This window comes from Salmo salar, chromosome ssa04 (genome assembly GCF_905237065.1).
Source record: "Salmo salar chromosome ssa04, Ssal_v3.1, whole genome shotgun sequence".
Taxonomy (NCBI): domain Eukaryota; kingdom Metazoa; phylum Chordata; class Actinopteri; order Salmoniformes; family Salmonidae; genus Salmo; species Salmo salar.
In genome coordinates, this window is record NC_059445.1 from 37,498,218 (window position 1) to 37,524,543 (window position 26,326).

A 26,326-nucleotide genomic window follows, 5' to 3' on the forward strand; every position below is an offset into this window, starting at 1 on the left:
AAGGGACACCCAATCACATAAGTACGTATATGTCACATACAGCCTGGAATCAAACCAGGGTCTGTAGTGACACCTCTAGCCCCGAGATGCAGTGCCTTAGACCGCTGCGCCACTCGGGAGCCCCCAAATATATAACATTCTATTGGTTGCCAGAATTTTGTATAATAATTTAAATGAAAAATTCTAAGTTTTGAATCCAGCGTCATTTTGAGTATCAGTTCATAAACCATGTGCCATGGAATCGGTACATCGAAAATCTCTTCCCAGCTATTTTGCAATCTATGTGGCACAGCTGTCAATTTTTGGGTCCTTAAATGAAACTGGTATACTTTTTTATTTATCACAATTTTCTTTAACCAATTTTGGTCTTTGATGCAGGACTGACAGACAAGTTCCTTACTTTCTCCCCCTTCCACTTGCCTCTTCCATTTTTGCGGTAATCCTGCAATTAGTTGGTTGTAATTTTGGGTAGAGCAGACATTTCCATATATTTTTGTTCGTGGAAAGCATTCCCAGAAGAGTGAAGGCTGTTATAGCAGCAAAAGCGAGACCAACTCCATATTAATGATTTTGGAATTAGATGTTTGATGAGCAGGTGTCCACATGCTTTTGGCCATGTAGTGTGTGTAATATAAATGTGAATACTGTATGAGTCACACATATATGAGCATATAAGTATTATGCCCATACATACAGATATATGTGTCCACACACATAAGTACATATATGTCACATACTGTATCTGTTGAAATATACAATAATGGGCCGTTTTCATATATCTGACCTATATTTCTGCCTTATACACCGTATATATACAGTACAACAAGAGAGAGATAGACTGTGCGTGCTGTTTAGGCTACATATGAACCGCTTGATGGCAGTGAAGTGCATGGTCCACTTCCGGAAAAAGAAAGCTTGAACTCTGAACCCGGTTGCGTTTGTTCTTTCCTTTCCTGTTTCGGCTTTAGAAGAGACACACACAGGTACAATGTCGCAGAATTTATATCCGAATTAATCCTGTTTCACATAAAGTACAAAGTGTTATTGGGGCTTTTAATCGATACACTTAACTTTGATTGGTATGTTAAATGTGTCATTTGTCTGAACTTGGCTTTAGACGTTTGGATTAGACGGCATTGGTGTTGGCTGTAAACTGCCGTTTCCATCATTCTAAACCCTGAATTTCGCTTACTGGATGGAGCATGTTGAGTGGGTTTTATGATTTGCCATGTTAACCATATTGTCTTCAGTCATGTGCGTTTTTGCAGATTTGAAGTCGAATGCGTTTAAAATGAAATCGAATAAGTGTAGCTAGTTAGGTTGCTGTCGTGGTAATTCAGTGCTAACGTTACAGTAGTCGGTTAACGATGGGCATCTGCAATTTTTAGTCTCGATTTTGCTGTGACAATCACACATGGGTTATTTTTGTATGGAAATTGTCGTGTTGTATATGCTATGATATAGCTAGCAAGTCTAGCTGCTTGCCTGTGGTACTATGTGATTTTTGTATCGAGCGTTGGCTTTAAAGCCAGATAGTTGGTTATTGGTCAGTTGCGATAATAGCTAGTTAATGGTTGTTCATATTCTCTTCTAGTTACTTAGCGAACTAACTAGTTACAAAAGCATATTGTGGTGAAGTTATCTACAAAGGAACCTAACCAAGACCTAGCCTGCTAACTATTTAGCAATGGTGCTCACTCCACCTGGTCCCAAATTGGGGCGCTTGAATGGATGCTAATGCCAGACATGTATGACGCCATCAATGCTGACGAATGCATCTTTTGCAGCTATGGCACCTCGTAAGGGTAAGGAAAAGAAGGAAGAACAGGTCATTGCCCTGGGACCCCAGGTTGCCGAAGGCGAGAATGTCTTTGGAGTCTGCCACATCTTTGCATCCTTCAACGACACCTTCGTTCACGTCACTGATCTTTCTGGCAAGTAAGTACAGGATACAATGGAATAGTGCACTCCCAGCTTTATAATAAATAAAATATACTAACTATGTGTGTCGTTTTTGGCTTAAACTAATGTGTGTAAAGTGCATGCTATCTATCAACAGCAATCGGTCATATTATCATGTTGTTAGTAAATGCCTTGTCTGAATTGGTTTCAAATGCTTTGCTCTAAACATGTACCTGCTTCCTCCAGGGAAACTATCTGCCGTGTGACTGGTGGTATGAAGGTGAAGGCCGACAGAGACGAGTCCTCCCCCTACGCCGCCATGTTGGCCGCCCAGGATGTCGCCCAGAGGTGCAAGGAGCTGGGAATCACTGCCCTGCACATCAAGTTGAGGGCCACTGGCGGCAACAGGTTAGGAACCCCCCTCACTGATCTGAAGCACAATCTGGTGTTGCTCCATGTCTTTTGTACATCTACAGTGCATGATGCAGCTAAATTGTTCTGGTACATTGTCCTTGGACTACTCTTCTTGCATATGTAAATATACCATGCAATTAAAGGACCCGCCCCCAGAGGAAGTTGCAGCCACTATTTAAATGTAATTTCTTGTCCTAGAGAGGAAATGTACCTTTAGCTTCCACCTCCTGAAGTATGACGAAGCTAGTTCGATACCTAGGTATAGTATCTTGCTAACCTTATCTAGCTAGCTAATGTTATTGGTTGTTTACTTTATTTTTTTCTACACCATATTCAAAAGATTAGCCAAGCTGGCTCTGGCTGGAGCTGGATTTGCAATAAACATTTATTTAAGGAAAACTTCGCCACAGATGGAAACCACTGGCATGTCTTTGACTATGCCATATGTTTATTTTTTGATAACTTTTATATAACCAGGGGAAACCATTAAGACCAGGGTCATCTTTCCAATGTTAGTTCAAGCAATGTGAGCAACAATTCAAGCATTATCACTACAGCATTAGTTGCATACGTACAAATATGTTGCATTACATTCAAAAGGTCAGTGGAAACTAATGTATACAATCAATCAAAACAAGTGCAGTTTCCATTGGTATCAGAGCCACAAATTCACCTTTTAAGACAAAAGACCAAAGTTTTAGTGACCTGTTGGTCATTACAGGACTGAGGGGCATAGTAACAGAAAGTAGTCTTCCCTAACTTTAGAGACCGGCGGAACCTCTAGAACCAACCAGTCTTATAGTTACTAGATTTCCAATTTAGAAGTGGGGTAGTATGGGAGTTTCTAATGTTGGGCCCTTCTGGTAGTCAGAATATCAGCCAACTGAACTGTATGAGCAGGGAATAAAATTACCTTTTTGGTCCACTAGCAGGTAAATAAAAAATCTACCAGCCAAACATTTTTTACCCCCCCCCTTACATCTAGATGTTCCGCTGCCTCGCCAATATCCAATGGTAGAGCGTGGCGCGAATTACAAACTCCTCAAATCCAAAAACTTCAATTTTTCAAACATATGACTATTTTACACCATTTTAAAGACAACTCTCCTTTATCTAACCACATTGTCCGATTTCAAAAAGGCTTTACAACGAAAGCAAAACATTAGATTATGTCAGGAGAGTACCCAGCCAGAAATAATCACACCCATTTTTCAAGCTAGCATATAATGTCACCAAACCACAGCTAAATGCAGCACTAACCTTTGATCTTCATCAGATGACACTCCTAGGACATCATGTTATACAATACATGCATGTTTTGTTCAGTCAAGTTCATATTTATATCAAAAAACAGCTTTTTACATTAGCATGTGACGTTCAGAACTAGCATACCCACCGAAAACTTCCGGTGAATTTACTAAATTGCTCACGATAAACGTTCACAAAAAACATAACAATTATTTTAAGAATTATAGATACAGAACTCCTTTATGCAATCGCCATGTCAGATTTTAAAATAGCTTTTTGGCGAAAGCACATTTTGCTATATTCTGAGTACATAGCTCGGCCATCACAGGCTAGCTAATTTGACACCCACCAAGTTTGGGGCTCACTAAACTCAGAATTACTATTAGAAAAATTGGATTACCTTTGCTGTTCTTCGTCAGAATGCACTCCCAGGACTTCTACAACAAATGTTTTCGTTCGAAATAATCCGTAGTTATATCCAAATACCTCCGTTTTGTTTGTGCGTTCAGGTCACTATCCGAAGGGTAACCCGCGAGCGCATTTCGTGACAAAAAATATTCAAACTATTCCATTACCGTACTTAGAAGCATGTCAAACGCTGTTTAAAATAAATTTTTATGCTATTTTTCGCGTAAAATAGCGATAATATTCCAACTGGGCAACGTTGTATTCATTCAAAGGCTGAAAGGAAAAAAATTGAGAAGTCTCGTGAACACGCATCTCAGTCTCACTTGTCCCCAGGCTGACCACTTACAAACTCTGCTGTTGTACTTTGCCCGGAGACAGCAGACACCCCATTCCACTTTCTGGCGGCTTTAGAGAGCCAATGGAAGCCTTAAAGTGACACGTTACAGCACAGATGCTGTAATGTCGATAGTGATGCAACAGAAGGACAACAAATTGTCAGACAGGGCACTTCCTGTATGGAATCTTCTCAGGTTTTGGCCTGCCATATGAGTTCTGTTATACTCACAGACACCATTCAAACAGTTTTAGAAACGTCAGTGTTTTCTATCCAAATCTACTAATTATATGCATATTCTAGCTTCTGGGCAGGAGTAGTAACCAGATTAAATCGGGTACGTTTTTTATCCGGCTGTGAAAATACTGCCCCCATCCCAAAGAAGTTAAATGCCATATCACGCAATTATACCATTTTATAAAATGGTCAGATATGTATTTTTTTATACAGACTAGCTAAAAAGAATGTACAAATTATCCAATGGATTAAGGTAATTTTCTGGAGGAAAAAAAAGTGGAGGTGCAATATCAAGTTTGTACCCCGCCCCATCTTAATTTGCTCAGGCAGCCAAGTGGACATGAGGCTACTTGTTTCATGTCGGTCGCAAAGAAGAATTACTTGGCACCTGTTTCTGGTTAACCTCTTACATCTAGACGTTCCGCTAGCGGAACACCTGCTCCAATATCCAATGATAGGCGTGGCGCGAATGACAAATTCCTCAAAAATACAAAAACTTCCATTTTTCAAACATATGACTATTTCACAGCATTTTAAAGACAAGACTCTCCTTTATCTAACCACACTGTCCGATTTCAAAAAGGCTTTACAGCGAAAGCAAAACATTAGATTATGTCAGCAGAGTACCCAGCCAGAAATAATCAGACACCCATTTTTCAAGCTCGCATATAATGTCACAAAAAACAAAACCACAGCTAAATGCAGCACTAACCTTTGATGATCTTCATCAGATGACACACCTAGGACATTATGTTATACAATACATGCATGTTTTGTTCAATCAAGTTCATATTTGTATCAAAAACCAGCTTTTTACATTAGCATGTGACGTTCAGAACTAGCATACCCCCCGCAAACCTCCGGTGAATTTACTAAATTACTCACGATAAACGTTCACAAAAAACATACTTATTTTAAGAATTATAGATACAGAACTCCTTTGTGCAATCGAGGTGTCCGATTTTAAAATAGCTTTTCGGTAAAAGCACATTTTGCAATATTCCGAGTAGATAGCCCAGCCATCACGGCTAGCTATTTAGACACCCACCAAGTTTAGCCCTGACCAAACTCCGATTTACTATTATAAAAGTTTGATTACCTTTGCTGTTCTTCGTCAGAATGCACTCCCAGGACTGCTACTTCAATAACAAATGTTGGTTTGGTCCCAAATAATCCATAGTTATATCCAAATAGCGGCGTATTGTTTGTGCGTTCAAGACGCAATCCGAAGTGTGAATAAGGGTCACGAGCATGGCGCATTTCGTGACAAAAGATTTCTAAATATTCCATTACCGTACTTCGAAGCATGTCAACCGCTGTTTAAAATCAATTTTTATGCCATTTTTCTCGTAAAAAAGCGATAATATTCCGACCGGGAATCTGCGTTTAGGTAAACAGACGAAAGAAAACAAAGCATGGGGTCGACTCGGGCACGCGCCTGAGTCTCACAGTACTGTGACCAGCCACTATCCAAACGCGCTACTTTTTTTCAGCCAGAGCCTGCAAAGCCACGATTCAGCTTTTTGCCGCCTTCTGAGAGCCCATGGGAGCCGTAGGAAGTGTCACGTAACAGCAGAGATCCCCTGTAATGGATAGAGATAATCAAGAAGGGCAAGAAATTGTCAGACAAGGCACTTCCTGCATGGAATCTTCTCAGGTTTTGGCCTGCCAAATTAGTTCTGTTATACTCACAGACACCATTCAAACAGTTTTAGAAACTTTGGAGTGTTTTCTATCCAAAGCTAATAATTATATGCATATTCTAGTTTCTGGGCAGGAGTAATAATCAGATTAACTCGGGTACGTTTTTATCCGGCTGTGAAAATACTGCCCCCTAGCCATAACAGGTTAATAAATAATGCCATGCGGGTGGGTGGTAACATTGAAATAAAACCCAGCCCTGAAAATGAAACGTAGGTATCATATGTGTTCACACGGACTTGCACAAAGTGGATCGTTTGGATTTGTCACTTCAAGGCCAAATATCATACTTTGACTAAAGCTATGACTTGACGTAAATCCTTGTGCAACACCATTCTCGAAAAAGTGGATTTCTACTAGTGTGGCCTTTCAAGTGCATTCTTTATTTTGCCAGATTTTCTGTGTTGTGGAACTGAATTTATCTATAGTGGACTATATTAGATTGTCTTGTGTGCAACAGTACTCAGTGTGAACATTTTGCCTTTCAGAACCAAGACCCCTGGACCAGGCGCACAGTCTGCTCTCCGTGCCTTGGCTCGTTCTGGCATGAAGATTGGACGCATCGGTAAGCTTTAGCTCATTTACTCTGTCAGGAGTATCTGTAATAAACGAGATAGTGCTGTTATTTTTTCTTCGACCAATAGATGGTCCACTCACGATAAACGTTCACAAAAAACATAACAATTATTTTAAGAATTACAGATACAGAACTCCTTTATGCAATCGCGGTGTCCGATTTTAAAATAGCTTTTCGGCAAAAGCACATTTTGCAATATTCTGAGTAGATAGCTCGCCATCACGGGCTAGCTAATTTGACACCCACCAAGTTTGGCGTTCACTAAACTCAGAATTACTATTAGAAAAATTGGATTACCTTTGCTGTTCTTCGTCAGAATGCACTCCCAAGGCTTCTACTTCAACCACAAATGTTTTGGTTCAAAATAATCCATAGTTATGTTCAAATATCCTCTGTTTTGTCCGTGCGTTCAGGTCCCTATCCGAACGGTGACGCGCGGACGCAGGTCGTGACAAATTTCAAAATATTCCATTACCGTACTTCGAAGCATGTCAAACGCTGTTTAAAATCAATTTTTATGCGATTTTTCTCGTAAAATAGCGATAATATTCCGACCGGGAGACGTTGTTTTTGTTCAAAGACTGAAAGAAGAAAAATGGTGTCTTCACATGCACGTGCGCACCCGTGTCATTGTTCTCAGATCGACCACTTTCCATATCCCCTACTGTTTTTCGCCCAGGGACTGCAGAGTCATCATTCCCCGTTCTGGCGCCTTCTGAGAGCCTATGGGAGCCTTAGAAAATGTCACGTTACTGCAGAGATCCTCTGTTTTCGATAAAGAGGCTATAGAAGGCCAAGAAATGGTCAGAGAGGGCACTTCCTGTATAGAATCTTCTCAGGTTTTGGCCTGCCATATGAGTTCTGTTATACTCAGACACCATTCAAACAGTTTTAGAAACTTTTGGTTTTCTATCCAAATCGAACAATTATATGCATATTCTAGTTTCTGGGCAGGAGTAATAACCAGATTAAATCGGGTACGTTTTTTTATCCGGCCGTGAAAATACTGCCCCCTAGGCCCAACAGGTTAAGTTTTGGGCCAACTGAATCTGTCTTATGATGCAGTTTTTGTTTTAACTTCCAAAAGAAAAACATAAATGAACATTAATGCTCTGCATTGCGGTACTATCAGTGCTATTTGGCATCCTTGGGATTGCCCTAAACTTCACCATAACCTTGACCATATAAAAGTTTAATTTCAATCGATGGTATGGACCTCCCAAGCTTCAATCGGTGGTATGGACCTCCCAAGCTTCCCGTATCGCACAGACCATTGCAGTACCCCCATACCGCTAGCAGCATTTTAGCCACAGTTATGTGCTAGCTGTCTAGGTGGTTCTAAATTTGCAATGAACAGACTCATTTATGTAAGGAATTGGCCACTCAGTTCTCATTCTGTGAAAGTATCTTATCCAGGTAGGCCACTTGATTTCATCTAGACAAAGTGAACAGGCGATGTTCAAACAGTTGGAGACGGACAGGAGGGTGAATTCATAATTTAACTTCTACCTTTTTCGCAAGCAAATAGATCCACGTTGGCTTTAAATTAAAAGATTAGCTGGCTACTCACGAGCACGTGGGCTTGATTGTTTGAGATGTTTTTAATTTCCTATAATGCCTGCTACTAGAAGTTGGTCATTAGTGGATGTGCTTAGTTCGGGTTAATTTAGTAACAAACTGTCTTTTCGTAGACATGATTTGAAAACCAGATGTGTGATTATTGCAAAAAAGCAGTTTAACATTTTTTATATAATTATTAGAGGCTTCTATGGTTTTGGAAGACTTATATTTAGCCTAGGTATAACTTTACAAGCCCTGAATTGGATTATGCCTGACTGTTTGAAATGCAGTGTGTCAACCTTTTTTAAATGTGCAGCAAGCTTATTTAGACAACATTAAAAAATTATTTCATTCCAGCATTCACTTAAAGCATTTTAATACATTTCTTCATCTGCACTGTTATTTACGTCACATTTATTGTCTTTGTATGCCTCTATTTCAAGAACGTCCTAATAATAAAACATCCTAATAATTTTTCTTTGGAGTTTTCAGTAGTTCTTACTTTGGCCACTAGAGGGTGATCAGTCGATTACTTGGTCTCTACTCCCAAAGTTGACTGTTTGTGATTGCCAGTTAGCTAGCAGTATTCAGCTGTTAGCAGCCAATGGCTAGCAGTTTCTTACTGCCGATAAACCCAAAAAAATTGGATGTTTGGCATCTTATTATTATTGAATTATGTAACAAAAATCTTTAACAATTCATGGTAAGCTCATAAACCGTAGATTTAGACTGGGTGTTTATTTGAAACACTATTTGCTGAAATGTGTGCCATTGCCCAGCTAAAGGGGACAGGCGGCTATGAGACTTCAATGAAAGTTTTACGGTACTCTGGAATACTGTTGTCACAACCATGTCTTTTTTACACTTGTCATTTAGCAGATGCTCTTATTCAAAGCGACTTTGGATGAGACATGTTGGGCAAATGTATGAATCTGTTCAATGCCCTTCAGGCAATATTCATTGAACATGTTAAAATGAGGATGTTGATGAATAAAGGATTCGATGTACAATTCTTGTTACTGTTTATCATGCTCACTAACGCTTGCTCTCTTGCAGAGGATGTCACCCCTATTCCATCAGACAGCACCCGCAGAAAGGGAGGTCGTCGTGGGCGTCGTCTGTAAATGTGCTTATTTTGAGTTTTTCACTCAATAAAAGGTTAATTCCGACCTCTGCTTTTGTCTGGTTCTTCAGTGGTTTCTCTTCAAATCAAAGGGTTGATTTACACTGAACAAAAATATAAACGCAACATTTAAAGTGTTGGTCCCATCTTTCATGAGGTGAAATAAAAGATCCCAGAAATGTTCCATACACATTAAGGTTATTTTTCTCATTTACAATCCCTGTAAGTGAGCGTTTATCTTTTGCCAAGATAATCCATCCTTCTGACAGGTGTGGCATATCAAGAGGCTGATTAATTAAACCACATGATCATAACACAGGTACACCTTGTGCTGGGGACAAAAGGCCACTCACTCTAAATTGTTTTGTCACACAACACAATGCCACAGATGTCTCAAGTTTTGAGGGCGAGTGCAATTGGCATGCTGACTGCAGGAATGTCAACCAGAGCTGTTTCCACATAATTGATCATTTCTCTACCATAAGCCACCTCCAATGTCAAATCATGCTTTACACAGCACATTTCAGACATGGAATGCAACACAATGTGCTTCAAAGGAAGAAAAAATGTAAATATTTACTACACAAACGCAAGGATAAAAATAACCGAACGACTAAAAAGCACCTTAAGGAAAAGCAAAGCTAAAAAAGTGTTTTTCGGCCATATCGGGTTCTGAGGCAGGCTATTCCAGAGGCTGGGGGCATAGTAACTAAAGGCTGCCTTTCCATGCCTCTTGGTCCTAGGCTTTGGGATGGTTAAAAGGCCAGTGCCAGAAGACCTGAGGGACCTACTGGGTACGTAACTTAAACATTGGGGTGCACAATTGTGGATTGACTTAAAAACCCATAGAATCTTTACATGAATTCGAGTCTTGAGTATGACGCTACAAGCTTGCCACACCTGTTTGAGTTTTTCTCCCATTCTTCTCTGCAGATCCTCTCAAGCTCTGTCGGGAGTGTCGCTGCACAGCTATTTTCAGGTCTCTCCAGAGATGTTTGATCTGGGCTCTGGCTGGGCTGCTCAAGGACATTGAGACTTGTCCCGAAGCCACTCCTGCATTGTCTTGGCTTTGTGCTTAGGGTCATTGTCCTGTTGGAAGGTGAACCTTTGCCCCAGTCTTAGGTCCTAAGTGCTCTGGAGCAGGTTTTCATCAAGGATCACTCTACTTTGCTCTGTTCCTCTTTCCCTCAAACCTGACTAGTCTCCCAGTCCCTGCCACTGAAAAACATCCGCACAGCATGATGCTGCCACCAGCATGCTTCACCATAGGGATGGTGCCAGGTTTCCTCCAGACGTGATGCTTGGCGTTCAGGCTGAAGAGTTCAATCTTAATAAGACCAGTGAATCTTGTTTCTCATGGTCTGAGAGTCCTTTAAGTGCCTTTTGGCAAACTCCAAGCAGGCTGTCATGTGCCTTTTACTGAGGAGTGGCTTCCATCTGGCCACTCTACTATCATAACACTCCTGTGAAGATTCGAAGGATTAGGTTGCAGTGGGTCCGCTCTACAGCGCCCTCTCTCTCCCGCAGAGGGAGAGGTGGAGGGGGCCACTTTATGTCGGTCGTAAAATACGCTGCGTCTATGCTCTGTAGTGGTCAAGATTGGAATGTAACTGTGGAACACAGAGAGACACTTAGACATTAAAAGGTTGAATAATTGAACAATATTTCTGTATTCCAAGCAGTTGAAATGGTCCGTGGACAGTTAAGGGACAGTCATGTCGAGTTTGTTTCATTTCGTGATCTCATGAACGACAGGAAACACACATTACTGTGTCTTTGGTTGTGTACACTTCTCAATTATGGGGTTTACATCTAAATGTTGTGAAACGTATATGATTAAATATGGAACTATTTGTGAAAAGATGTGATGTTAACCTTCTAAATAAGAAAATTGTGTTCCATATGAAGCCTTAACCAAGTCAGTGGCCACGCCCACGTAAGCACAGACATTACCTCGGCGTTATGAACCGCCCCTTCTCCCAGAAGTGTATAAAACTACTCGTGACAAAATGTACATTTTATGCCAAAGAGACCCACGGTAAGCCGGACGTCATGAATGGTTAAGAAATCTACAAACCAGAGTTAACGCCGGGACGAGGTTCCCACGTTGGAATGGCTATCACTCTAAAGACCAAAACATGCCGGGTGAAGCTGGTGTGTGAAGTGGTTCAAACTACAAGACCAGAAAACGTGGAGACCATCCCCACACTGAAATGGTGAAGAAATCTAAAAACTAAAGACCAATTATTCAGCCTGCAGCTGTTTAAATACTTTAGTATGGTAAACACATCTGTCCTAAGAACATTTCTGAATGTTATAATGGATACTTCAGAGTACCAATCTACAACTACGACAAACTTTGATATCTGGTGGACAAACCAGAGGCTTTCTGTCGACTGTCTATCCAGCAGACGGACTGGCGATCGCAGAGGGACAACAAAAACACCTGGAAATATGTAAATTGCAATTTCTTTTCGAATGAGCGCTTGCTCATTTTCAAAGTATTAACAATTTCTATGAGTGTAGTTATCAGCTCTGATTTTCCCGCTCTTGAGCTGTCCACACCCCTTTCCTTTGTCTACCAAGCCGTCATATCGGTTTCGTCCACTAGGGACTTTTTATTTGTATCACATAGTAACCAATTTATGACCTATTGGACTGCCAGATTGTGAAGCGTGATTCATCACTCCATCGCTCTGTCAGTGACCATCGTGTGCTTGGTCACTTCTCTGACCAAGGCCCTTCTCTAGGAAGAATCTTGGTGGTTCCAAACTTCTTCCATTTAAGAATGATGGACGCCACTGTTCTTGGGGACCTTCAATGCTGCAGACATTTTTTGGTGCCTCGACGCAATTCCTTTGACCTTATGGCTTGGTTTTTGCTCTGACATGCACTGTCAACTGTGGAACCTTGGTGTGTGCCTTTCCAAATCATTTCCAATCAATTGAATTTACCACTGGTGGACTAAAGTCAAGTTGTAGAAACATCTCAAAGATTTGTATTTATTTAATCCATTTTAGAATAAGACTAATGTAGCAAAATGTGGGAAAAGGGAAGGGGTCTGAATACTTTCCAAATGCACTGTATAATGCAATATTATAGGCTGCTGCCCTACCATATTCCTATGTGTTGAATTTTGATCGGGTTTGTAGCTGGAAAGTAGTTAACATTTTGTAGAGAGAAATATATTAGATTGTACTACAATCAGTCTGGGATAACCTCGATGTCCATCTGACACTAAAGGCTTCATTTACACAGGCAGCCAAATTCAGATCTTTTGGCAATTATTTCAATAGGGTCTAGTTCCAGCAGACACCTTCTCAGGACACAGACGCTGTGAGAAATGCAATCTCTAACAGGGTGTCGAATGATGCCAGAGAGATAGCTAGATAGTGTAGCCAATTTATCAAGGTGACAGCTAAAGAAACTGGCTAAAGCGTGGGCAAGCTGGATAAATTATGTCTGGGGGCGAAAGAAATGCACACCTTTTTAGGTGAGGTGCTGGCTAGCACAGTAGAACACTTGAAAAAGAAAAGGAGAGCCACACTAGGAGCTCAGATGCAATAATTTAATAACCAACTTTGACAGACAAGCTGTCTTCATCGGGGTATAATGACACACTGCGGGTCACTGATTTATATAGTTTGGAAGGACACAGGTGTCTAATTGTGGCCGGGGGTGGCTTGATGTCATTGGTTGATTTACAGATATAAATAAAAAGCATGAATGGATAACATACGATCATACAGTTGAAGTCGGAAGTTTACACGTGTTGGAGTCATTAAAAGTCGTTTTTCAACCACTCCACAAATTTATTTTTCACAAACTATAGTTTTGGCAAGTCGGTTAGGACATCTACTTTGTGCATGACACAAGTAATTTTTCCAGCAATTGTTTACAGACAGATTATTTCACTTATAATTCACTGTATCACAATTCCAGTGGGTCAGAAGTTCACATACACTAAGTTGACTGTGCCTTTAAACAGCTTGGAAAATTCCAGAAAATTATGTCATGGCTTTAGAAGCTTCTGATAGGCTAATGGACATCATTTGAGTCAATTGGAGGTGTACCTGTGGATGTATTTCAAGGCCTACCTTCAAACTCAGTGCCTCTTTGCTTGACATCACGGGAAAATCAAAAGAAATCAGCCAAGACCTCAGAAAATAAATTGTAGACCTCAAGTCTTGTTCATCCTTGGGAGCAATTTCCAAATGCCTGACGGTACCACGTTCAACTGTACAAACAATAGTATGCAAGTATAAACATCATGGGACCACGCAGCCGTCATACCGCTCAGGAAGGAGACGTGTTCTGTCTCCTAGAGATGAACGTACTTTGGTGCAAAAGGTGCAAATCAATCCCAGAACAACAGCAAAGGATCTTGTGAAGATGCTGGAGGAAACAGGTACAAAATAATCTATATCCACAGTAAAACGAGTCCTATATGGACATAACCTGAAAGGCCGCTCAGCAAGGAAGAAGCCACTGCTCCAAAACCGCAAATAGGCGCAAATAGATGTTGTGCGGGTGTATTTCTGGGTGGTAAATCAGAGTTGACCTATTGATCTCTGATCTTTCTGCCCCGCGATAATACGACCAAGGGAGGTTCCGAAAACACATTACCGATACTGTCATTGGATCTTAGAATGTGCCAATGTTTGTGAATGATGAATGCTTCTTTTTACAAGACTGTCCTTGAAAGAGATCATGTCTCGATTTGTATATGATTTTCTCAATGGCAGTATTAATCTGACCATTTTTGTACCGCCTCTCCTTGAAATTTCTTTGCATATCAGCCAGTCTTAATCTGATTATTTTTTACAGTTTATTTTGATTTGACAGAATTGGCTGTAGGGCAAACTGTTTTTCAAGGCAAGCGGGTGACAGCTATCAGCCCTTGGACCTGACCACAGTCTCAATTTCACTTCTCTTCAAACAGACTATGAACTGTCTGTTTTGGGGGAGCCATTTCAGATTGAAAACCCATTAGAAAGCTTGTAACAGAGAGACTGCCACATGATGTCTTAGCCACATACTGCAATTAATGTGGAAACTACAGCAGGGTAAGAAGGGAATAATACTTTTTTAATAACCAAACTAAACAGTTATCATCACTACTATACTGGCTAAAAGGCTATCTAGATATAAATAATTGTTGAGCAGTATTGGTTTTAATCTGTGATTGGATACATTTTGTCTATATAGATGCTGATAGATTTTGTTTTCATGTGATTTAGAATCTAGATCAATTCCTGAAACCCCTGATGTCACTATTTATGTTGTGGAATTGACTTATACCAGCAGAAAGAACGCTTGCTTTAGTATGGTCTATTAATTGATTAAAATCTTGTTTCGCCTCTAACACTTTTATATTGATTACTGTAATATCGGAATCATACGAAAAATCCAGACAACCTAAAATACTTATAACAAAGCAGTAAAGCATCCATCATGTTTTAAATGTTTATATTCTGTCTCCTTCTCAGAGGGTCCAACAAGAGGGCCTTTGAGATAGCTAGCTTCACCCTCCTGGCCTGCCTGCTCATTTCTGGCCAGGCTTTGACGGCCTACTTCGTCCTGGGCCAGAGGAACGACATTAAAGCCCAGGAGGAACAGAGCAACTCCCTGAAGAAGGACCTGAGTCTAGGGCTCACTGGTGAGACTGTGGGCCTGGGCCTGTGGGGTCTAGTGTCAGCTAATCGCTATCACAGCTGCAACCTTTATTTGGAGCCTGTTGAACAGGAAATAAGTAAACAAAAAAAAGGTTATCTTTCCTCTGTCTACAGATGTCCCCATGAGCATCATGCCTGTGCTGATCGATGAGTCTGCTGAGGGGGTCAGTCTTCAGCTATGGAAATTACAAATTACATGTTTAAACCATTATTATCTAACCTCAAGACCTGATATTTTAGCTTAATTTACCGGTTATCCGGTTGGTTCTTTTACAGGTTGGAGACAATATATCCACAGGAAAGCATAATTAAATACACTTTTCAAAGTGCTGGTAGTGTGTTCAGATTTCTATCAACACTCACTACTGAGATCCAAACTGCCTCTGGAAGTAACGTCAGCACAATAACTGTTTGTCGGGAGCTTCATGAAATGGGTTTCCATGGCCAAGTAGCTGCACACAAGCCTAAGATCACCATGCGCAATGCCAAGTGTCGGCTGGAGTGGTGTAAAGCTCGCCGCCATTGGACTCTGGAACAGTGGAAACGCGTTCTCTGGAGTGATGAATCAAGCTTCACAATCTTTCAGTCCGACGGACAAATCTGGGTTTGGCGGATGCCAGGAGAACGCTACCTGCCCGAATGCATAGTGCCAACTGTAAAGTTTGGTGGAGGAGGAATAATGGTCTGGGACTGTTTTTCATGGTTTGGGCTAGGCCCCTTAGTTCCAGTGAAGGGAAATCTTAACGCTACAGCATACAATGACATTCTAGACGATTCTGTGCTTCCAACTTTGTGACAAGAGTTTCAGCATGACAATGCCCCCGTGCACAAAGTGAGGTCCATACAGAAATGGTTTGTCGAGATTAGTGTGGAAGAACTTGACTGGCTTGCACAGAGCTCTGACCTCAACCCCATCGGACACCTTTGGGATTAATTGGAATGCCGACTGCGAGCCAGGCCTAATCGCGCAACATCAGTGCCCGACCTCACTGATGCTCTTGTGTCTGAATGGAAGCAAGTCCCCACAGCAATGTTCCAACATCTAGTGGAAAGCCTTCCCAGAAGAGTGGAGGCTATTATAGCAGCAAAGGGGGGACCAACTCCATATTAATGCCCATGATTTTGGAATGAGATGTTTTATGAGCAGGTGTCCACATACTTTTGGTCATGTAGTCTAGCTACATGTTAGCACTTCCTCTCCAAACGCCCTGATTCTGTGGAAATTACATTGGAAACTAAAAAGTTATATTTTCTTGTAATTTCTCTATGGGTGGAAAGTATTTTTAATTAACCTACGATATTCAATATAATATGGTCAGGTGTACTGACTGCTGCTCACTGCTAATCGTTAAAAACTGAGATGCCATAAAATTTAAGTTTCATACCATTTCAAGTGTACAAAACAAACCAACCAATGCCAACCAAAGCAAAAGAACATGTGCCATTAAATTTTGTCACCACAAGAAGAAAACAGTTCAACATACAACACCGATATACTGTAACATGCATCATCTATGCAGAAAAAGGAAAACCAATTATAAATGCTCTGATATTGAGAATTTCTTGTTTCCCTGTTCCTGACAGTTCTTTAAAGTATTGACAGATAGACTGCATCTTAGTGCTGAGAACATGAATAATATTGGGTGCATCTCTTTCCACTAAGCTCTCAAACACCTGTCAGTCTGGGGTTATTCATTCAGACCAAGAAAGACCATGCAAACAGATGCAAAACCTTTTGCAACGGAAACACTTTGCAACGAAAATGAGTTGCTATTCAAATTCAGTTATGTCCCTCTCCATTTTGTTCTGTTGACTTCCGTTTAGTTTGTTGGTTCTTAGTGAATACACCCCTCGTGACAATGGCTGTTAGGAGACTTACAACCACTGTCTGAGGACAATATCATTTATCTAATAGTGCATGTCTCAAGAATGGGCCTAAAAAAAACGAGTATTGTGGTAAATCAGTTCAACTTCGCCCATATACTAATTCCTGGCTGAAAGGCTGTACTGGACACTAATGGAATTGTAATGTACAATCCAGATGTCCAGTGTTATATCAGTAGGTAGATGGATTTACGTTGGTAAATACCATTGAGAATGTCCTGACCAGTTGCATCATGGCCTGGTACGGGAATTGCTCCGTTCAAGACTGCAAGCCCCTCCAGCGGGTGGTGAAGACAGTCCAGTATATGACTGGGGCCATGTTCCCACCGATCCAGGACATCTACTTGAAACAGTGCCTGAGGAAGTCTCGCAGCATCATCAAGGACCCCAAACACCCCAGCCATGAGCGGTTCACTCCCTTACCGTTGGACAGACAGTATTGCATGAGGTCTGACACCAACAGGCTCTATCTACAAGCCATCAGACTGCTGAACACTTGAACTGCACTGACCACTTGCACTGTCTATCCACACACACACACACAAACACACCCACACACACACACACACACGCTCATGCTACACACACATCACAACTGCTGCTGCTACCAGACTCCTATTGATAATACTGCACAATTTAAACACTTGCCCCCCAATCTGAATGTTTATTGATTATACTGCTTAATGTATACACTTGTATAATACACGTGTAAATACTGGACTATAAATTCTGCTTATAAATTCTGCCTTCATGTATTATACTTATGCAAAAATATTTATTCTATTACTGCCATTTACTTTGTTCAAATTCTTATCTTTTAATATTTCTTATTGTTGTTGCATTGTCGAGAAGGAACCTAGAAGTAAGCATTTCGCTGGACAGTGTATACCATGTGTATCCTGTACATACGACTAATGAACCCCTGCCAGTAGTTCCTGCAAGACATGCATGCAAACTGCAGGTCCAATAGTTCCCCTGTAGAGGTCCCTGTGTACCATTCTATAGATTGCCTTGTGATTTACTGTGTACACTTCTCATTCAAAACTATCAACCAGACACAAAAAACTGGTCTACTTGGAGCAGGTCAATCGGTGCCTTCAGAAAGTATTCAAACCCTTTGACTTATTCCACATTTTGTTGTGTTACAGCCTGAATTCAAAATTGATTAAATATGTTTTTTTCTCACCCATCTACACACAATACCCCATAATGACAAAGTGAAAACATGTTTTTATAAATGTTTGCAAATGTATTGAAAATGTAATACAGAAATATCTAACGTACATAACAATTCACACCCCTGAGTCAATACTTTGTAGAAGCACCTTTGGCATCGATTACAGATGTGAGTCTTTCTAAGACCTTTCCACACCTGGATTGTGCAATATTGTGTTATTTTCATTTCATTTTCAATTCTTCAAGCTCTGTCAAATTGGTTGTTGATCATGGCTAGACAACCATTTTCAGTCTTGCCATAGATTTTCAAGTAGATTTACGTAAAAAAATGTAACTCGGCCACATTCACTGTCTTCTTGGTAAGCAACTCCAATGTAGATTTGTCCATCTGTTTTAGGTTATTGTCCTGCTGAAAGGTGAATTAATCTCCCAGTGTCTGGTGGAAAGCAGACTGAACCAGGTTTTCCTCTAGGATTTTGCCTGTGCTTAGCTCCATTCCTTTTTTTTTATCCTGAAAAACTCCCCAGTAATTAATGATGAAAAGCATACCCATAACCAATGTTTCCTTTAAGCTGCTTGCAGTAGCCCCGAGACTGCAGTGCAGAAGAAATATCAGCCCACAGAGAGAAGCATGAGATTGAACATCACTCAACTTTATAGAGCAGTGGTCACCAATCGGTCGATTGCGATCGAAGGCATTTTTAGTCGATCACCAAACATTTCTGTAAAAAACCCAACGAATAAAGCTTTATGTTTCAATTCTTTTTTTATTCATTTCGGGCTATTGGCGGAAGGTGTACCCAATTCAGCTGCCCTGCGCGCCGGGTAGACGAACTGTTGCCATTTTGAACACGGCCCGTGTACACTACTGACGATACGCTGCGGTGAAACACTACTACCCATTTATTTTAAATGAAAGGAAACAGCTGGGCGATGACCAATCATATGGAATGGTTACTGTGATGAATTTGAAGCTATGCGACCCAACGCTGGAGACTTTCTTCAGCAAAGATCGCTGACAAAAATACTAGGATGGAAGCAAATGTAAGTAATTATAACATCATAACGAATTATGCAAAAGATGTACAGTGGAGAGGAATATGTTAGTTAATGTAGAGACAAACGATCATAAAGTTAATTGACAAAAATGGCTATTTAGCAAGCTAGCTGACTAGCTAACATTAGCCAGATAGCTAGCTAGCTTTATGTGCGTTGTGACATGAGTATGAAATTGAAATTCGTGTCGTTTAATGTTTTAACGACTCCTGAGAAAACCAAACCAGGCTGTTATCTTGTGAAACAGTGGATGTAAATAATGTACTGCTAATTGAATGTACAATGTTGTAAGCTTGCATTGCTGATATTTGCCATGCAATGCAGCTGAAGTAAAGTAGCTAGCTAACTATTTTCTTGCTTATTGTGTAGTGGAGGATAAAAATACCTGTATACCTATGGATGTGTAGATAGCTATATAACCGATCTGTGTATGGACCCTAAAAAGTTTGGTATAAATATTAGTTCAGAACAGTGGTTTTAATTGCTTCCACCAGTTAATCATTCATCCCCAATAAATTACAGACAATTACTGTTACATGTCAATATTATAATGTCAATGTTAGCTAGCTATAAACCTCAGCTATCACAGCCGGTTGTATTGACTTCAAGACAGTCTGAATGGCATCAATGGATTGAGTATAATATAACATAACCATATTGTGCCAAAGATGTAAGTCATATAGACATGTAGTTACTACCAAGCATGAGTTCCCCCACATTGTACCCTGAATATATTCCCTGATCATGTACTCTACCTTGGCAAATAAAGGTGCGGTTCAGGTATGAATATCTGTGACATTCTTTTATAGTCATATCCGATACCAGGAGTATCAAACTCCAATCTTTGAATGATGCTGTCTGCATGTATGCATTACAATAATGCACTTCAACTGTGTAAGGTCTATTTGACCAAGAAGGGGAGTGATGGAGTGCTGCATCAGATGACCCCTGGAAAGCAGAGTGAAGGAAAAGAAGCAAACAAGTGCTCAGCATATGTGGGAATTCCTTCAAGACCGTTGGAAAAGTATTCCAGGTGAAGCTGGTTGAGAGAATTCCAAAAGTGTGAAAAGCTGTCATCAAGGTAAAGGGTGGCTACTTTGAAGAATCTAAAATTTGTTTAACACTTTTGGTTACTACATGATTCCATATGTGTTATTTCATAGTTTTGATGTCTTCACTATTATTCTACAATGTAGAAAATAGTAAAAATAAAGAAAACCCCAAACTTTTGACTTGTACTGTATGTTAGCAGCTCGTTTGATTTAGCCTGCACTGTAGCTAGCTGCCTAATAATACATTATATTTTTTTACATTTTCAAAATGTATTTAATTACTTGAATAGCTTCTCCCAGCCATGTGGACGATTAGTAACAGGGCAGCAAAGTTTGTTTGTCACCAAAGTGATTAAGAGCATATTACTATTTACCTGTGAATAAATTAATTAAATGGAGAATGGATTAAACTATTTATCCATTTAATAACCTTAATACAAACTTGCAATGCTAAATTATTGATGCACAACCGAACTGCTGCCATATGCTTTTATTATTATTTTTACCTTTATTTAACTAGGCAAGTCAGTTAAAAACAAATTATTTTTTACAATGTCGGCCTAAACCGTCCCCTAACCTGGACGACGCTGGGCCAATTGTGCACCGCCCTATGGGACTCCCGATCACGGCCGGTTGTGATACAGCCTGGGATTGAACCTGGTCTGTAGTGACGCCTCTAGCACTGAGATGCAATGCCCTAGACCGCTGTGCCACTCGGGAGGCAAAGTGAGCAACTCTGGGCGGCCGAAGCAGCATGCGGCAATTAACCGCATGCTAGAGTACACAGCACCTTATAAAAAAAGATTGCAGTCAGAGTGCAGTAGTACTGCAGTATGCTGCAAATACTGCGTCCAAAATAACACCTTTTTTTACAGTAATTTTGCATTTACAATGCAGTATACAGTGCCCTTGACTTCTTCAATTTTTTGTTACCTTACAGCCTTATTCTAAAATGGATGAAATTATTTTATTTTCTCATCAATATACACACATACCCCATAATTGACCAAGAGAAAACAGGATTTTTGAAATGTTTGCAAATTTATAACAAATAAAAACCTGAAATACCTTATTTACATAAGTATTCAGACGCTTTGCTATGAGACTCGAAGTTGAGCTCAGGTGCATCCTGTTTACTGTTTTATACAACTTGATTGGAGTCCACCTGTGGTAAATTCAATTGATTGGACATGACATGATTTGGAAAGGCACACACCTGTCTATATAACGTCCCACAGTTGACAGTGCATCAGAGCAAAAACCAAGCCATGCGGTCAAATGAATTGTACCGTAGAGCTCCGAGACAGGATTGTGTCGAGGAACAGATCTGGGGAAGGGTACCAAAACATTTCTGCAGCTTAGAAGGTCCCCAAAAACACAGTGGCCTCCATCATTCTTAAATGGAAGAAGTTTGGAACCACCAAGACTCTTCCTAGAGCTGACTGCCCGGCCAAACAGAGCAACCGGGGGAGAAGGACTTTGGTCAGGGAGGTGACCAAGAACCCGATGGTCACTTCGGAAGAGCTTCAGAGTTCCTCCATGGAGATGGGATAACCTTCCAGAAGGACAACCATCTCAGCAGCATTCCACGAATCAGGCTTTTATGGTAGAGTGGCCAGACAGAAGCTACTCCTCAGTAAAAGGCAGATGACAGCCTGCTTGGAGTTTGCCAAAAAGCACCTAAAGGACTCTCAGACCATGAGAAACAAGATTCTCTGGTCTTAGTAAGATTGAACTCTTCAGCCTGAATGCCAAGCGTCACATCTGGAGGAAGCCTGGCATGATGAATGGAGCAAAGTACAGAGAGATCTTTGATGAAAACCTGCTCCAGAGCGCTCAGGACCTAAGACTGTGGCGAAGGTTCACCTTCCAATAGGACAACGACTCTAAGCACACAGCCAAGAGAACACAGGAGTGGCTTTGGGACAAGTCTCTGAATGTCCTTGAGTGGCCCAGCCAGAGCCCGGACTTGAACCCGATCAAACATCTCTTGAGAGACCTAAAAATAACATTGCAGCGACGCTCCCCAGCCAACCTGACCGAGCTTGAGAGGATCTGCAAAGAAGAATGGGAAAAACTCTCCAAATACATGTGTGCCAAGCTTGTAGCGTCATACCAAAGAAGACTCGAGGCTATAATCGCTGCCAAAGGTACTTCAACAAAGTACTGAGTAAAGGGTCTGAATACTTATGGAAATGTCATATTTCAGTTTATTTTTAATACATTTGCTAAAATGTATAAAAGCCTGTTTTTGCTTTGTCATTATGCGGTATTGTGTGTTGACTGATGAGGGGGAAAAAACATTTAATCAATTTTAGAATAAGGCTGTAACGTAACAAAATGTGGAAAAGGCAAGAGGTCTGAATGCTTTAGAATGCACTGTAACTGTTGAAAGTTGATACTGTGAGAGACAGTCAAGAAATACAGCAAAGAGCGGCATTAAAAAATAAAGTACCACTTTTTTTGGTATCCAATTGGTAGTTACAGTCTCATCTCATCGCTGCAACTCCCGTACGGACTCGGGAGAGGCGAAGGTCGTGAGACATGCGTCCTCCGAAACACAACTCATCCAAGCCGCACTACTTCTTGACACAATGCCCACTTAACCCGGAAGCCAGCCGCACCAATGTGTCGGAGGAAACACTGTAAACCTGGCAACCGTGTCAGCGTGCACTGCACCTGGCCCGCCACAGGAATCGCTAGTGCGCAATGGGACAAGGACTTCCCTGCCGGCCAAACCCTCCCCTAACCCGAATGACGCTGGGCCAATTGTGCGCCGCCCCATTGGTCTCCCGGTCACGGCCGGCTGCAACAGAGCCTGGACTCGAACCCAAAATCTCTTGTGGCACAGCTAGCACTGCGATGCCGTGCCTTAGACCACTGTGCCACTCGGGATGTCCTAGAGCTGCTGTTTTTATGAGTGAGTTCATGTTTAAGTTCTTACTCAGCACCAGAGGCGCAACGTTCACTTGGGACATGACCCCCCCACATTCTAAAATTGCCTTTTTGTCCCCCATGCGACACTGGTGTGCTTTAGGACCATGCAGACACCTCAGAGCAGTTGGGTAGGCTGTTTTACGGTTTTATACGGCTGGATTTAGGACCATACGGACACCATAGATCGTGCGGACAGGCTGGCTGGGTGAAGGCAAAGCTTTTAAAAGGCTGGTATATAGGACCAGCACGGGAGAGATGAACAGAGGCAGGTGCTGGTTACACATGCACTCAGAAATGTAATTATTCTGCTGGAGGTGTAAACACAAAAGGGGACATATTTGCATGTTATTTAACTAGTAAAGTTGGTTAAGAACAATTCTTATTTACAATGATGGCCTAGGGACAGTGGGTTAACTGCCTTGTTCAGAGGCAGAACAACAGATTTTTACCTTGTCAGTTTGGGGATTCGATCTAGCTACCTTTAGTTACTAGCCCAACGCTCTAACCACTAGGCTACCTTATGGGCTTGTAAATGCTGGCTGAATTCTGGCAAAGAGTATGTTCTTTAATCTCAGCATGTCTACAGATTCTGCCTGTTTTTGTTTGCTTGAAAATGTTGATAATGAGACTGTTATCAGTAGAAAATGTGTAATCTAGCATTTATAGCGGCTAAGAAATGTATTGTCATTAATTGGAAGGTTGGTTATACTCAAACAATGGATGGCTGAAATGTCAAATTATGTATCACTAGATTTGATTTATTACAAGATTAAGGGTATACTGTGCAACTTTCATAACGTCTGGATGCCTTATATGGAATACTGTACGACAAAAGGAGTCTGTATTGAAAACATGCCCACATCAGGGGAGACACCTATTTAGGCAATCCCTAGCTACCAGGCTGCAAAAGTCCTGGCCCTGGGCGTCTGCAGTACTGTTGGTTGTCACTCTGGCCTAACACACCTAAAACCAATAATGAATGTTTTACTAAGATCCTAAAGCTGAGTGGGGTGTGTTGGGTTGGGGCGCTGCAGGGCCGTGGACCCCAAGAGGCAGGACGGGGTGACCCAGCTATATTGTGTGTAAAAAGAGCTTTATTAGGCCCATGATATGAATTATATGGAGGATGTACTGTTTCTGTGTGTTAATGTGTAGGTGTATGTGTGTTTTTATTAAATGTATGTTTTTCCAAACCTTTCCCTTGAGACGTAAAAAGATAGGAAGGAAGTTGTTCGGGAGAGTTGAGTTATTGACTAGACTGGTGGGGGTCAGGTGTGCAGGCGGCTCGGGCTAAAATTTGATATAGAGGATGTCTTAAAAAAGACAATTAAAAGTTAGGTCTTTGTACTTTATTTGTAAGAGTTGTTCATTTGTTAGGCTTTTGGTTAAAGGTGCAACACAATATTGATTATTGAATTGATCTAGTTCAGTCTTATCTAGTTCAGTCTTTAAATGTATGCTCACGCAGCTGTGCCTCACAACGTTGCATAGGCTTACGGTTTTTAAGCCATGTTAAAAACAAATCTGAGTGGTAGATCTCGGCTTGCGTTTGGACTCAGAAAGTGATCTTGACTCCGAAAAGATTGGTGACCACTGTTCTAGAGTTTTCCCTGTTATAACGTTTCCCTTTAGTGTGGCAATTGTGATCGAATCAACATAATATTATCCACTTTCAATGCTACATACCGAAACAAAACAATCTATGCAAGAGATTTTGTTGTAGGCAGAATGCATCATCCCGTACTCTACATGGTGAGGCATAAACAAGACTGGTGCTGCATAAACAATCAGAGCTGCAGTAGGCCTATATGCAGCTAGACCATTGCCATATATGGATCTGTGTCACATTTTTTACACTATTACTTTAGTGCCTTTGTAAAGGATGTCACGCTGCTTGCTTAGCGAGTACCAGTACCTCACAAACACACGTGACCGCCCTCCTCAAGTGTCTTAGCCGATCGCGCCACCTCAAAAGCTAGCTAAAGGCTGAGGAGTAAGTTTCACACATCCCCGGTTTTCTCCTATCACAGCCATTAACTCTGTAACTGTTTTAAAGTCACCATTGGCCTCATGGTGAAATCCATGAGCGGTTTTCTTCCTCTCTGGCAACTGAGTTTGTAAGGATTCCTGTATCTTTGTAGTGACTGTGTGTATTGATACACCATCCAAAGTGTAATTAATAACTTCACTATGCTCAAAGGGATATTCAGTGTCTGCTTATTTTTATTTTTTTACGCATCTGCCAATAGGTGCCCTTCTTTGCGAGGCATTGGAAAACGTTCCTGGTCTTTGTGGTTGAATCTGTGTTTGAAAATCACTGCTCGACTGAGGGACCTTACAGATAATTGTATGTGTGGGGTACAGAGATGAGGTAGTCATTCAAAAATCAGGCTAAAAACTTATTGCACACGGAGTGAGTCCATGCAACTTATTATTATTTTACTCCTGAACTTATTTAGGCGTGCAATAACAAAGGGGTTGAATACTTATTGACTGAAGACATTTCAGCGTTTCATTTTTAATTAATTTGTACAAATTTCTAAAAACGTCATTTCACTTTGACATTTTATGGGGTAGTGTGTAGACCAGTGACAAAACAATCCAAATGTAATCCATTTTAAATTCAGGCTGTAACACAACAACATGCGGAAAAAGTCAAGGGGTGTGAATACTGTAGACTTACAGTGACCTAAAAGTCCAAAAATAGGTTGAGAACCTGGTATCTACCTGGGGACATATTTGTATATGTAACAGTGTAGGTTCCGTCCCTCTCTTCGCCCCAACCCGGGCTCGAACCAGGGACCCTTGCACACATCAACAACTGACACCCCACGAAGCATCGTTACCCATCGCGCCACAAAAGCCACAGCCCTTGCAACGCAAGGGGAAACCCTACTTCAAGTCTCAGAGCGAGTGACGTCACTGATTGAACTGCTGTTAGCGCGCACCACCGCTAACTAACTAGCCATTTCACATCGGTTACACTCACCCCCCCTTTGACCTCCTCCTTTTCCGCAGCAACCAATGATCCGGATCACGGCA

The 26,326-nt window shown here is 41.1% G+C and overlaps 1 protein-coding gene across 1 annotated transcript; it reads left to right on the plus strand.

Annotated features, from left to right (window-relative positions):
* Positions 1–947: 947 nt before the first annotated feature.
* Positions 948–9,548, plus strand: rs14 (40S ribosomal protein S14). Its single transcript, NM_001140782.1, is given in 5 exon segments — positions 948–983; positions 1,788–1,938; positions 2,149–2,310; positions 6,733–6,809; positions 9,438–9,548. Coding segments are annotated over 4 exon segments (456 nt in total). The 5' UTR covers positions 948–983; positions 1,788–1,789; the 3' UTR covers positions 9,506–9,548.
* The last annotated feature ends 16,778 nt before the right edge of the window (positions 9,549–26,326 follow it).